This window comes from Rhea pennata, chromosome Z, assembly GCF_028389875.1.
Source record: "Rhea pennata isolate bPtePen1 chromosome Z, bPtePen1.pri, whole genome shotgun sequence".
Classification (NCBI taxonomy): Eukaryota; Metazoa; Chordata; class Aves; order Rheiformes; family Rheidae; genus Rhea; species Rhea pennata.
The window spans coordinates 15,555,732-15,571,481 of NC_084702.1; the positions used below are offsets into that span (position 1 = coordinate 15,555,732).

The 15,750-nt window shown below is 38.2% G+C and overlaps 1 protein-coding gene across 1 annotated transcript in view; it reads right to left on the minus strand.

Annotated features, from left to right (window-relative positions):
* SVEP1 (sushi, von Willebrand factor type A, EGF and pentraxin domain containing 1) overlaps positions 1–15,750 on the minus strand; it is a 132,632-nt gene that overhangs the window by 61,824 nt on the left and 55,058 nt on the right. Inside the window, exons 7-14 of the mRNA XM_062599029.1 lie at positions 13,007–13,204; positions 10,443–10,561; positions 8,858–8,987; positions 8,046–8,153; positions 7,613–7,744; positions 6,068–6,262; positions 4,844–4,965; positions 1,984–2,092 (exon numbers count right to left, since the gene is read on the minus strand). Coding sequence (XP_062455013.1) covers positions 1,984–2,092; positions 4,844–4,965; positions 6,068–6,262; positions 7,613–7,744; positions 8,046–8,153; positions 8,858–8,987; positions 10,443–10,561; positions 13,007–13,204 — 1,113 coding nt within the window. The remainder of the gene's footprint in view (positions 1–1,983; positions 2,093–4,843; positions 4,966–6,067; positions 6,263–7,612; positions 7,745–8,045; positions 8,154–8,857; positions 8,988–10,442; positions 10,562–13,006; positions 13,205–15,750) is intronic.

Here is a 15,750-nt window from a genome sequence, read left to right on the forward strand (position 1 = left end):
CAAAAAGGTTTTAATGGCATAATAATAGAGTGATAGTCAAAATGTAACTCTCCTGTTCTTTACAACTCTCTGCTTGTAAGTAGAGTTCCTTCTTTATGCTGATATCACTTATTCTGGTTTAGAAAAAGTAACAAACTATCCTGGAAAATCAACTCTTGTAGCAGGATTTTTGCTAAAGATTTGACCAGCTCCATACAGAAAGAAAAAGGAAACAAGTCTCACTGATGACCAGTGAAGTTTCACTTATACCATAGAGCTCCTGAAACTTGTATCTTTAGCCAAAACTTAAAAAAAAATACTGCTGTAAAATTTATAAAATACTTTTCTGATAAAAGTAGCAATTATCTTCCTGTTCAGTCTTCACATGGGCCCTCTATTGTCAGTAACATCTTCTACGACAGTTCCGTATGGCTCTCTCTTCTTCCTCCTGCCTAACTATGGCTAGCATGGCTTATGCCATGAGTATCCATTACACCTCCTTCTCCTAACTCTTGGGATGGTTGTACCTGCCTGACCACTCAGAACAGGATGGCGGCATCACTGTACATGTTTAGTCCCCTCAAACAGGCATTTATTGTTACATATTACGTTCGTACAACACATGAGTGTTATGAATAGTGGATTAAATTCACCTCCCAGTTAACATCTTGAGGTCATTATCTACAGTATGTATTCAACTTACTTAAACATTTGTTTCTGTACATAACCTGCCTTCTCATAGTGACTGAAATCAGAGGCACAGGCTTTACATGCTTTATTTCATTGATCTGTTTTTTATGAAAATATGAAAGTATAAGAAAGTTCTGCCTGCTAATAACAGTCATCTGGATTATTCTTAGTTTATAGCAAAACTGAGGTAAGTTAACCCCACAGCTTTGGGGTTAATACTGTGCAATTACTCCATTACTAATCTTCTAAACTATTATCTCTTATGATCTGAGGGTAATTCTGATCTTCACCCTCCTCAAATTAAATCACAAGAAACTCCAGAACTAAAAGAAACAGAGCCCTATATCTCATTTTCCCACAGTTTTCACTGTTTTAGATGACTTTGAAATTAGTTCCAGCTGTCATTAATAATCAGCCTTTCCCTTATGACAATTAGAAATTACAGCCCCCAGTGCTTGGTAACAAACAAATGTGCTCTCATCACTCTCTGTGATACACATCTGAAAGGTGAGAGTAAGACAGAAGCTGCAGCAAAGTAATAATCCCCTTTACAAACCCCGGAAGAGCCACAGCCCTACGGCAAAGTAAGCATTCTGAGGTTTCCCTGCCAAATGCCTCCCAATGAGATAGGTGATACAACTTCATTTTCTGTTTTAATGTGTTCTTAGCCTTACTGCTCTAAGCACCCCCAAAGGACTCAGAGAAGCCAACCACAACAGCTGTATAACATGGACACTGACACACTTGGAAATGGACTGAAAATGGCAACATACTTGGCATAAACCAAAGTGGGAACAATCATGAGGACTGGCACAGCTTTCATTCAGATAAAATCACAGTGATTTTATCTCCAAAAAACTTTTCCTGCATACAGAAAGTCATTTCACATCTACTGGGCAAATTTAAGCTCTTTTAGCTTTACGTAGCAACCGTTCCCTTTCGTCCTGATGCTCTCTAGAATCCTCCATTGTTCTTTTTGAGCATTTTGGTTTTAAACTGTATGTATTTTAAAAGTTCCTTTCTTGAAGGCTAACCAAGCTGGTCTGTGTTGGGCTTCTCTATTTTTTTATCTCCATCGGGTGGTATCTCAGTAAACTTTTCCTCTACATGTGCACTATATAGGAAGTGGTATCAAAACAAGGTAACAAACAGTTTCATAATATTGTCAAACTTATTATTTAATTGAGTAGTATACTAAGAGCTCTATAATTGTTTTCTGTAATATTCCACATAACACAGTGCAGTACTTCAGAACAAAGGAAATAAAGCCACATTAAGCCTGGATGGCTAACAATCTATACAATCAGTAATTACCAATAGCAAATCCATTATCGTAATCGTAATTATATTCTAAGCAATGTTTGTAAGTCTGGTCTTCCAATCTGCAGTCAATGTCATCAACATCATTACAGAACGATGGGACCTTCAAACATAAAGAAGAATAACATTAAAAACAAAGTCACATAGCCATCCTTGACTGAAAAATCCTTCTAATTACAATGTAAAGCACTAGTCCTGCCCTTTCTCTAATACTAGATTTCTCTTTTTGTGTCTATTACAACCTTGATAAGATCTGCTTGAAGAGGTATATTCTATTGATACATCTGGGAAAGAACAGGGAAACTTGTAGACATACAAGCTCTTTTGCATATCCCTAAAATTTATGCAAGATAAGAGGCCATTCAGTTAACCTTTGTACCATTCTTGCTCACAAAATCCTGTAATACAGAGGAAAGTTCAGGCTTGTTTCAGCAGGCTGAAGACAACAGAAGAGCTTACAGATTTGAAAAGATCTCTGTTGTCTTCCAGACACCTAACCTGTAATTCAGCAACACTGTCAGTATATTTCTAGCTTTCAAACCTTATTTCTTCATATCCACCTTCTCCCTACACTTGCACAGGAACTCACGTATTCCTTCAAGAGACCTCAGAAGACAGGGGAAGTCATCTGAGGAGAAGTACAGTCTTTTTAACAGAGTATACAACCAGCTGTTGAAGAAACTAGATGGTAGTGGTAGCTCTACTAGGGCGTTTTTGATACCTACATGTGGTTTGCTTAATTTCTTGTTGCTTGTTTACCAGTTTGGGATAACAGCACTGTTATACAACTCTACTGCATGAAGGCTTTGACTCAGAAATACTTGTAAAAGCTGGAAAGAGCTGGAAATAGGCTACAGAAGCAATGAAGTATTTCTAACTATGTGAACAACGCATTGGAGAGAAGTGTGACTCTCTATCTTAGCGATAAAGAGTCCAGTTAGTGGAAAGCTGCAGTAATTCAGACCATACATGCTTGCCCCTTCTCATTGCTAACTTCCAGAGAGACCTGCCTAGAATATGGCAAAACCTAAGGACATTAACAGGCCTTAATGACCCTCAACAGCCTCACCTGAGGCCTCCTCCACAACTTCTGCCCATTAGCCCATTTAAGCTCACATTAGGGGCTTAGGTTGCTGTTTGAGCAATGTTGGAGAAGTATGGATCTCTAGTTCAGCTATAGCCATACTGGTATCTAGCTAGAGACTCCACTGGTCAAGACTTTGACCTGTAGATTGACTTCTCACCTTGACTTTGGACCTATCTCAACCCAGTGAACCTGACTGGTGATCTCAGTTCTTGGATGAACCTTGCCATGATCTTTGTTTTTGCCTTGCTCAGGTGCTGCAGGACTGGGCACTGGCCCCTGGCTGATGAGACCTATGCCCTGCTGACTGTGATGTCCCTCTTGGCTCCCAGCTTCCCCGACACTTAGCAAGTAATTGACCATTGCTGCTCTCTGGCAGAATAAGCTTGGAAAACACTGAACAGAAAACTCTAGAGAAACCATCTCTCTGCAAAGGCAGTGGAGGCTCCATAAGAATAGATGAAGGCATGAATGACTTCTTCTTTTTGTTAGTTAAATCCATGTTTCCCTTTCCAGAAGGGCTTCAAGCAAGGTAGGCTCTAAGATGTGTTTCTAAATTTCTTTGTTTTCTCTATATCACCTTTTCGTTAGAGAGGTTGTTCCTGCTAATTCCTTTCCTCTCCTCAGATCTTTACTAGGATTCCAAATTCTTAGGAGCAGGACTGGGTATATTCAAAACAGTTTTCATGATTTTTTCTCCAGACTGTTGCATTTTGATGTTACTCCTTAGGCTACCCATCAAGTACTTTGCCTTATCTCTTGCTTTATGGTTCCAATGCTCTAAGCACTGGAGAAAAGAACGGAAACAAAACCAAGATTTTTCCTTTTGGAAGGCAATAAACTTGAAGCAAGACAAGACAGTGACAGATGTTTAGATCCTAGTAACACAAATTGCCTGGAAGTGTTATGTAGGCTGTGAACAATTTGAGCACTGCTGATGTCATCTATGTGGATTCCAAAGTTGCAGCAGTTTGTCCGTTCACTGTATGTGTTAATAATGCTTTTAAGTTAAAAGTGGAGCTTTTAGCACATGGATCTTTCTGCTGTCCTCCAGAACTGGTACTTGCCCAGTGTTTTCTTCTGGAGCAATGCTATCGGACTAGGCCTAGACTGTCAACTCCTTAGCCCACCTCTCAAAGTCCTGTTGCTTCTGCCGTGTGGCTAAGGGTTTAATTGTGTACTGGGAATGAAGACTGTGGTACTGAGGTAGAAAGGAAAAGATGCTGCAGAAAGTAAACGGGCTATATCTCCCCATTTAGGGCCACATAGCTCTTTTTGATAACAGGGAGAAACTTGAGAAATCTGAGAATGTTGAACAAATTATTTAAATCTAGTCATTGGATTTATGTGCCTGGACTTAGGTATAAAATGTGGAATGCAGAGACACACACACACACATATATGTATGTATGTATATGTATAGGTATGTATTTTTAATTATATAGATATGCCATATATATGCTATATAAAATATATTTTGGCACCATATCCAACTTTCAAATGTAACGTTGAATTGAAGGGACAACTGACTGTTTTTTCAAATATGCACAGGTATCTTTCGAAACCTATTGAAGATCTGTAAGTCAGGTCCCCCAAGCTACTTGCAGCCCATCCTAAGTAGGCTAATAGGATTCTGTCCTAATCAGTTCTTCAGTTTCAAGTTTCCGTGCTATTTTCCTTGTAAGTAATTAGTTAGCTTGGAAAAGCAACAACTGAGTATACCTTAGGTGGAAGGGAAGTAGTAAAAGGAAGGACTATTTACTAACCTACCATTTTACCAAGTGCACTCTGGAACGCATCAGCAAAGCTGTTTAGAAGACTGTTGTCATCACATCGTGTCGCCTTATAAAGCATCTCAAAGGATTTGAACCCGTGGTTTGCAAAACGATTTACTGAAAAATTGAGAAAAATTTGTATTAGTCATAGTTTCAGAGGATGGGCTGAAACTAGATTACATTAACCTAAGAAACTTTGTCTTTAAACCAGCAGTTCGGATTCCTCGGGCTGTACATGAAAATGTGTCTCTTAATCTAAAACAGATCACTTGAATCTCAGCCAATGGGGTTGAATACTATAGCATGTAGAATGCCCCTCAGCAGCATGAAACTTTCACAGCACTGCTGAATATTTCGATATGAAAGCTGCTAGAGACTAAAGGTGTCAGTCACTGACCTATCTCAGTATTTTCTTATTGGAAGAAACCTGTGAACAGGCATAATATCAACCTCTACACTCCCTACAGAAAGAGAGAAGCAGCAGATATTAAAATGCTGTTACTAATTCTGTTTGGCTAAATGTGGAAAACTCTAGCCCAGATTTGAGCAAGTCAAAGTTCAAGTACACAAATTACGGATTTTGAGATGACAGGTAGATCTGAAACATAACTCTTGTTAGCTTATAACTGAAACACTCCTCTTATTTGCTGAAACCAAGGAATCTATTCTGACAAAAGTGGATACAACATGGTGTCAAGACTGGTTTCAACTAAAGCTCTTATATTCATATTTAGATTTAAAATGCCACCAGAGCTGAGAAAGTCTACAGCTGAATTTTGCATATGTTTATCACAAATAAGAAAATATATTAGAGCTTCTGATTTGGTGGTAAGTAGGTAGGTAATTACAGCATTTGCACTGACAATTTGCAAAAACTGTTGAAATTCCTGTTGAAGTAGTATTGTTAGTGTTGCCAATAGACAAGCTATTTCAAATGCTACCTTTGATAACTTTGGCATCTTTGCTGTCTTGTGAATTCCAGGATTCAAGTTACTATCATTTTTACGTTTTTGACATGTTCTGAAATAACATATTTAGGGACTTCTAGACATTCTTTTGCAGTATTTCTAACAATTTAGAGGCAGAAGATAGAGAAGATTTATTATCATTAAACAGCCTTACTAGTTTCTAAAATACTTTCATTTACTTCCTTCTTAGATAAGCTGTTTGAGCCTCAGATTCATTTTGCAAAACAAAGTCTAGTAATAGTAAGACTTACAAGAGCAGTCGGGCCACTCTAGAGAATAAGGCGGCTTCCAGATACCATCTTTGAAAGCACAATAGTAATTTTCGCTTGATCCTTCTGAAAAGCTATAACCCTCCGCGCAGCGTAATGTGCAATTAACACCTGCTTCATCCGATGTGCATGTAAAATCGCCATTCACAGGCTCAAAGGAGATTTCACATGGGGAACCTGCGCAAAATACAGAGATTTTATATATGTATGATTGTAGAGAAGCAAGTACGTACACAGGAAAACTGCAGATAAGAATTCCAAAAGCAACAAGTATCAATCTGATTCTACTTCTGCTGGAAGTCTGTGCAACTACTTCCTGTGATTTCCACAAAAGCAGAATTAGGCTAGTGCCAGATTCTTTTTGAACTCTGCCACGGGAATTTGAAATTCAGAAACAAAGATGCAATTTGTGATATATATGAAAAAATAAATAAATAGCTAAATAAATTGGAAATGAAAGACTTAAATCTTCCCATACTTTTTCAAAGGTGCACTTATACATGTAGTAAAATAACACAAAACACTAAACTGTTTCTTGTATGCAAACTTTCATGAGTGAATTATACTAAAATATATTTCATACATTATTCATTCTGCACTGTTGCACCAAGACATGGATTTGACCTAAGAAGTCAGATTTATCTTAGTACAGTAAAGCCTCAGTTAGAATGTATTTTTATTCTTCTCTTCCATCAAGAAGAATTTGAACATTTGCACTAAGACCCAAGCATTAAGACTACAAAAAATCTGAGGTGGTCCAGAATTTGATATAATGCCAATTCTAAGAAATGGCTTTTTCTTGTTAAGTTTTACAAAAAGTAGATCAGAAAATAGGACAGCCATCTGCAAGTTACCTTTTTGTAAACCTATAACCAAAACTCCAGTCTGCATCATTTTAAGTTTTCTATTCACTAGTAGAGTTTTTTATATAGATGTCCAACCTAAGCACTACAGGGCAGAATTAAAGTCAAATTTTCATCCTTAGTTCTTTGCCAAAGAGCTGTTTCACGTTTAAAGAAAGTGGACTTGGTAACCAGAGGAAAGAAGTGTCTATGCCAGCAATACAAATACATGAGTATTTATAGGTACAGGTAGCTTCTAAAATCTAAAATTGTTATAATACCTGCTAGGATCTGCAAGTGATTAAAAAATCTTTCAGTTGAAATTCTCTGTTCTAACTACAGATTCTACGAGAGACTTCAACATCTGTTAATCCATTTCTCACTATATTTGTCACAGAAAAACAACTGGATCCATTACCAAAGGTTTTACTGCTTAATGAATAGTAACTTCAGTGCTTTTACACTAATAATACACTAATAATAATTACACTAATAATAACTAAATGAAAAAGTGTAGACTGAATGAAAAAGCAGAGCAGGGTTGCATCTTTTGCCACATTCAGTTATAATAGAGCTATAGGCACTTGCTGGTTTGGGGGTTCTGATCTGTAGCAACAAATGTTGCACTACAGCTTGTGTGTGATGGATCTGTGCCAGCAGACAGAAAAAAATTAGGACAACAAACCTTTGATGACAACATGGATCTCACATGTCCTGTTATTGCCAGAAGGGTCCATAGCTATGTATTGAACTGTTGTCTCTCCTTTGGGGAAGAGATCTCCAGGTGCGTGACTTCTAGTAATAGTCAGTACAGCACCTAGAAGAGTTAAAAGACAACCTAAAATATCACTAAGAAGATTTTTCTAGCCAACTTACAGCAGTTCTTCCTACTGACAGCAAACATAAATTCAGCAAAATAGGATTGCCTACGCTCAAGCTGGGCAAGTGGAGAAGGAAATGACAGTGTGTCTTCCAAACAAAATGTTCCTAAAAATAAATAATTTAAAAAACCTCCAACCCCTCTAAAATACCCTGAATGCCAAGGCATCATGGGTAAGCAGGTTGAAGCTCCACTGCCTCTCACTGTGGTGTGCATGCTTTCGGGTGCATCATTTCACCTGAATTGTCTGAAAACTGAGGTTCTTCCCATGTGGCTGGGTGCTCATTCTCCAATGCCTGCACAGGGGGTGGCGATCTGCATCTGTCAATTACAGGAGGTTCTGCATCTACAGGATTTGAAGGAATGGCATGAAGTGAGCTCACTGAACTTCAGTCATGCTCAGGCAAAATCTAAGATCAGATGTCATTTAAACAGTAGTTTAAGTTCACACCAGGAGATATAATAAAGTTAGAGGCACACTTATGAGTAAACTGCTTCAACTGGTGGATGCTGAGGGAAAGAAATGGAAATGAGACAAATTCTTCAGCTGAACTTCTGGTTTCTGCATTCTGTTTGTGTTCTACAGAGCCAATCTTCGCTCACAGTCTTCGCTGCTAAATGACAAGTGTCTGACATAAACATTTGAACAATGATTTACATCAGGAACATGCAAGAACATTTGAAGTTCTTTGTTGGTGGGGAGTCTTTCAAGAAGGGAAAAAAAAAGATGTGTATGATGAACCCAATAAAAAATTAACTTACAACATAACAAGGCATCAATTTACCAATAGGATGAGAAACCTCGAGGTTCAAAATGACGAATACAATAAAACACAACCCAAACAGAGCATCTGGCAGCAGCGATGCTGCCTCTGTGCAAACTGTGGTGTAAGATTAGCAAGGCATTTAAGATGATGATATTATGCCTGGGCTTACACAAGCACACATAAAGGCCACAGGGATTTATAGTCTTTTTCTGTACAAAATGAGAATGTTTCCTCTATGATAGACCCTTCTCCAGTGTTTTTTAGTAGCAAATATTTAACTTACCAATAACCTTGACACTGAATGTGCAGCTTGCCTCATTGCCTGACTTATCAACCGCTGTGTAGGTAATAGCAACTTCGCCAATCGGGAGAAGATATGGTGGTATGAAAGCTGGGGTAACATGAACTGAGACCTTTTATAGGAGAACACTTGTTACTTAAAAAACAAAGCTTGTTAGTAATCGCAACACTCATGTATCTCAAGAAACGGACACTAAACAGTATTGCTTAATGTCAGCCCTGTTCATGCTTAAATGCAAATAGTCCCTTTTTGTAACAAAGGCAGACTCTGCAGAAAACTGCCTTGCTCCCCTTCCCAACACTGCCTTCTTCACAGCAAGAGATATTTACTGGCTCAGGAGTTGGACCTTGTCCTGCTACACTTCACAGCCTTGTGCATTAAGACAACCTAGGAAGACAGACTCCTGTTTGCCTCAATACATTGAATTGCAAACCATGCTAGGTCAGGACACATTTTGTCTGCAGTGCAGATCTCCAGCTGCAGAGGCAGCAGTTGTAGATGTGTGGGGCAGACAGCTGTGGCCACAAGGGCTTAACATACCCTCTTTCAATCTGCATATATTTGTGACTCAGTAGACCACAAATGCTTCTCATGATCCTGGCAGTACAAAGGAGTTCTTTATTCAGAATTAATGACATTTAAGTGCTCTCCGTGGCTCCTTCACATGGGCTAGAACTGTGTAAAGGCATCTCTCTTTAAACGAATTGGCTCCACAAGAGCAAAGTAGTTTATCTGAGAGCTATGGCTTTGACAAATATAACTGAGGGCTAAGGTGCTTCGTTTCTACAGCTTAATGAGTGATCCTGTGTCAGCAGAGCTGTAGTAGCTGATTGTGGCTGTACTGTAACAAAAACCGTGTTAACTCAAAACCTCTTTTACTGCGATATCTCACAGCTTCTAAGTGCAGAAACCTGTGTCTGTAGCAGATTAAGAGCATGCACACAGTCGCAGTTCCTCTGCTGACTCATGATAACGCATTCAGTTAGTATAACTTGATCGTGCCTGAGCCTGCAGGGAATTTTTGCTCCATGAAACAGCTCCGGAGCAGTTTGCTTAAAACTCCATTCCCAGACCTCTGACACCCATTGCTGTCACCGGTCCACGTCTGAATCTTGCACGGCATAAAAAAATGAGGTTTTTCTCTCTCACTCAGAAAGCTGAATCAAGTTTTTACTTATCACAGCATGCTCATGTCAGCCTTTTAGATTAATGAACTGGTTTACTTCCTTATAAGAGGAGTTTATTAAACTCCTTCACATTCTGAGAGCTCATTTTTAAAGCGGCTGTCTCCATTCCATAAACAAGGGCACATTCTTTCTTTTAACCACATAAATTAACCATATGAGATTTTACCCACTTAAACACCATGCAGTGTCCTGTGACTGCATAACCATAACTGAGAAAAAAGATGCCAAATTCTCAAGATACAAAATTTTCAGCAGATCTTTCTTTTACTTCTACTTACCAGAAGAAGAAATTCTAGTGGTTCAGAAAATTAATTCAAATAGCTAGCAAAAGAATGCTAGCAAAAGACTATGTCCAATAAAATGTAAAGATTTTAACTTGCCTCATCTCCAGAGTTGTCTTCAGCTGTTGGGATCTGCCAGCTGATATTAGCAGAATTCTGATGTTCCAGTGTTTCAGTCTCAATATTTTCTGGACAGCGGATCTGAGGAGCTTCAATATCTGACCCAGAAAAGGACAACTCAGTTTTATATGTGAGATTATAGGAATAAAATCACTATAATAGTTAGATTACAACTTATTAAAACTGTTCTTTTTTTGCACCCTAGACTTACTATTACTATTTCTTTTTACATACTTCCTCTTTTAATTCTTGCCTACTTGCACATATATAAATAATAAATTCTCCTGGGGAAGAGATTTGTTTTTGCTGTATTTTTGTACATGCTTTAGCATAATAAGACTCTTGTCTCTACATGCAACTGTAAGGCAAAAAATAAATAAGACAGAATGATGACTCAGTTTCTGTTATTATTCATCTATTCATTAGACACATCTACTCATTAAAAAGGAATAATTTCTCTACCCTTTCACTTCCTGAAACACATGCATGACGCATACCGATATAAACACTTATTTCTGATCATCAATGACTAATTAAAAAAAAGTATTTGTGACATGACATATGTGCTACAAGCAAGACAGCAGCGACTCTCACATTCTTTGAAGCCTGTTGAAGAACTGATTTGAGAAGAAACAGCAACGACATTTCTGGCACTAGTTTCTGGAAATGTTCCTCAAAGAAACTCCTGCTGCAAGGTGCTGCGCATGGCAAACGGGATCTTCTCGCCACCTATGTGACAATGCTGGATGGTTTTAAAGGACTGCTGGTGCAGCACGGGGACATCACCGGCCACATTTAAGCCTCAAGTTTCTCTGACAAACTTGAAGTACTTCCTGGCAGATGGCCTCTCAAAACATTTGCGGTGAGGTTATTTTATTGCTGCAGTGTTATTTGATAAATGGTCTCTAGTCTCATGAGAGAAGGACAACAGCACTCAGCTCTGAACTCATATATGCCCAGGAGGCTTTAAAACAACCGAGGACTGATATTGCTTATATTTTTATTGCTAAATAGTTCCAGCAAAGACATAACTCAGGCAATTAAAGCCCTATAATTAAGAGCACTAAACAATAAATACAAGTGGTTTCGCCTTCCTCTGAACTCTGATGAAAACTTTATTAGAAATGAACTTTTTTAAATAACTACCAGTTATGATTCACACTCCCTTGACCACAGCCTTCAGGCTAGGGCAAATTCCATTTAAAAGTGAATTCTGAAAAAAGACTAATAGATAAGTCATAAAGAAAATGGTTATTTTGAACTGGCCAAATATTTTGGCAGCAAAATAAAGAGAGACAGTAACAAAAATGAAAGCAATTGAAACACAACTGTTCTCGTCTTTAATGAGAGAAGCATAACCTTCAGAGATTCTTGGTGCCTCTTATTTTAGGGTTTTATGTGGTGGTAATATCTAAAAGTCTGATCCAAAGCCAAGCTGCTTTATCTCAATCCAAACACTTCAGCCAGTAGCCTTCTGCTGGGATCCCATCAAATATTAAAAACTGCGGTTTGGCACAGGTTTACACAAAAGATTCAGAACAACAATGTGGTACATCACACTGTGGGGAATTGTATTTTTGAAAGGAGGGATAAAGTCTTCCTGGCCTTGACAGAGAAACAGTTCCCACCTCTATTTCTGTACTGATTTGGCATAATGACTGTCCTTTTTTTTTTTTTTTTTTTTTTTTTTTTTTTTTTGGTACAACTCTTCTATGCAGTCTGTGAGGGCCCCTGTTCTGCGTGGAAGCATTACTTCAATCAGCACAACGTTCATGAAGAGGTGAGTAGCAGCACTAAGGCAGACTGCACTATACTTGTATTCTCCTACAAAGCCAAAGTCTTCCTGACTCAGCAGGTATCTGTGTAAGAGAAAATATAATCTAGCATTTCTAGAAGAGGTGGGCAAACACGATATTTGAATGCATGTAACCATTTTCTGTCTGGCTACGCACTCTGCGCAGTTCTGATAGTCAATTTTGGCCTGAATTCTTGTGCTCTGTTACCAGGCAGGTAAACAGTCACAGTCAACTTAAAGCCAACTGAAAACAAACATCCCTCTAAAGTATGTACACCAGCCAAGGTTTACAGAGCATTTACTGGTCTGCTTAGGGTATGGGGGTCACATGAACCAGTGATAAACCAATAATAATGTTATTATTTCATAATACTAGGAGTATGGTTTCCACTTTGACCATTTTTAAGCCAAAAACTTTTCACTTTTACTCTGAAATTTTCAATTTATTTTCACCTCATGCCTTTGAGCAGGCAGCTTGACAACAAGAGAGGTATGAGACGGATGCTAAGAGAGAAAGCTCATGATGAACACTGTAAAACTGCTCTCAAGCAACCCTTTGAGCTCCACGTATTTATTACAAACTGCAAGTAACACGAAAGCCAAGCTACAATGGCACAAACAACATTTTTAATAGACTTATATAGAGCTTTCCCCAGTTCAAATCCACGCTCATTCTGCCCTTTGTTATGTGCTTCCCTTCTATTCTGCACATATGCGTACATAAAAATGATTTTCTGCTGGTCTCTACCTTTACATAGAGCCTCCTGGATGTTTGCACTCCATCTCCCAAATGAAATGCACATTAGTTCTTCTTTAGCTCCAGACAAGATGAATCCCTGGGCACAGCTCAACTGGCACACAGTCCCAGAAACAGCTGGCTCCAGCCCACAGCCAGGAGGGAGCACTGCTACGCCTGCAGGTTTCTGGAAGATGGGGCAACGCACTTCTAAAAGAGACCAGTACAGTGTTATCATCTGACATGCATAAAAGTGTATGTTTAAATCAATCTGCAAATAAAGTCAGAGAGAAGTCACAGAGGGAATACGCACACTTTTTAAGGCATCTGCACGCTCTGTGAATGCTTCAAAACACTAGAAACTCTGCTAATGCATTTTACTTCCATGCTGATTAAAGTAAACAGTACCTAATATACCAGGTCTTTTATTTTCTTGCTTATGCTTTTCAGTGGGACAGAAGCACTCGTTTTCTGATGCGACTTCACTATACGCCAGCTCTTTTTCTTTCTTCCATAACTTCACCTTTTATGATTGCTTTGCAGCTGCATCCTCTTGCCTTCTGTGGAAACCAGATCTTCATAGCAGGAGATCATACTCTTATATAGTAATAATCTTGAATTTGTTGCCTTCTACAGCTTTTTTACTATCTCATGAACTAATAATGAGAAAAGAACAAGGGCACCCTGTCAGGGGATCACCTGAGATTAAGGAAATGGCATCTGAACTTGCCTACTCCACTTCAGATTGAACGAAATTAGGTTTGGCCGTGACTATATTCAAAACCACATGCACAGACTCAAGGGAACTACAAAATGCAGCAGAGAAGTAGGACTTTCCCTGCAGACCTAGAATGGCTAGTAGTTGCTTACAAGATTAAGATAAAAGTTTTAAAATATTTCACTATTATGATTTGTTAAAATTCTGAAGAATATTTACACCAAAGTGTAAACTTCCAAAAAATATAAAGTAGAGAAATGGGCTCAGTTTTCACAAAAACGTTGTTATATTTTTGAACTGCGGTTTTTACCATGCAAAGCAAGGAATGTTATTTTTACTGCAAACACGGGAACATTAACAAGCAAGGCAGAAGGTACACTGAGTGCAGTTACCAGACTCCCAGTAATGCACCTTACAATAGGTAATAAGCAAACATGGAAGAAAAATGCTCCACCTTTTATAACAAATGAGAAGAACTCAGCCAGTCAGTGGAGAAAATGCACAGATCTTAACACAAGGGACACGCAAAGAGCAACTGGGTCCCGCTACAGAGGGCGGACCTCTGTTCATCCCTTAGCAATGGTTTAATGACATAGAAGTCACCCACATTCAGAACACTTCCTATCTCTTTCCTCTCCTCTCCCAAAATACGCAGCAAGTCATTGAAAGCTGGCTCTTCCACCTGAAACAAAATTCGAAGAGTCTTTAAACTCTCCATACCAAAAATATGTTTACAGGCTAAACAGTTAATAACTGCAATTCATTTCACTAGGCTGAAAAGACCATAAGTGTTAACACATTTGTTCAAATCAGGCAGAAACAATATTAGCTATGAAATGTAAAAATAATCAATTAGAAAAAAAAACTAACTTGTTGTTCACCACAGGAATGAAACTGACAAATGGCAAAAAGATCAGAGAATAGTTGAAAGAATATTCTGAAAGAAACACTAAAAGTGCTCAAATGTGTATCAGTCAGATAGGGAACAGTTAGGGGAATGGATGTGAAAGGATAAAAAGCATTAAAAAAAAAAAGAGAGAGAAAACTGCAGTTGTGGAGAAATGGTAACTGTCCTCCTGGCTGGGATGCTTCTGACTAGGCCAGCAAAATCCTACTACAGCGCAATCCTGAATCATCCAACAAACATTCAGGGTAACCTTTGGCAGTTCCAAGCCTAGAGCATCTCTTTTCAGTGGGATAGATCTTTACCAGAAATAAGTTGTAGCAGTGCTGTTTGGTTGTTTAATCTGTTGTTATTACACAAGTTGATGAAGTTAACTCAGAAAATCTAGATTTCATGAGGAATAGAGCATTATCCATGATATTAGTCCTATGGATAGGGAATTAGTAGAGATAGCAGAAAAAATACTTTCCAGGAGAGACAGGAATCTGCTTTTGTCTGCAGCTGCTTGTGATGAATTATAGCAGTATATAATAATTCATCAATATTAAGATGAATGTGACTGCAAATTAAAGAAAAGATGGCCAAGTCAATCATGCTTCTTTCACTCAACCCTTCAATAATCACAGAAGTTCAGGGAAAATATCAGGTCAATCACAATTGGAAGTGTGGAACATTAATTCTTCCAACACTAGATGGCATCAATATCCTTGATGCCATCTGCATTCTTATCTTTCTTCACTAATCCTTGAACAAAGCAAGGAGAAAAATATTTTGCAAAATTCCATAATTTAAAAGTTCTGGATATTAAAATTCCCTAGTAAAATAAAATGGGCAAAGAAACAAAATAATATAATTGTGGATTTTTTTTCCAACTTCGATAAATGACAAAGCCTCTCTTTTCTGCAAATTACATTGTTCTTAAGCACAGCCTATAACATAGTGTAACCTATTCAAAAGTAACTCATTGTAAAAACCATCTTCCATGGAAAAAATATCTAAATTAAAAATACATATAATAGGAAAACTTGAATGAACTTCCATTCTCTCCGTAAAAATGATGCATATAACAACCAACCTCACAGGAGTATATGTAAACAATCCAGACTATGTTACGATACAGTGCCAGCTACAGTT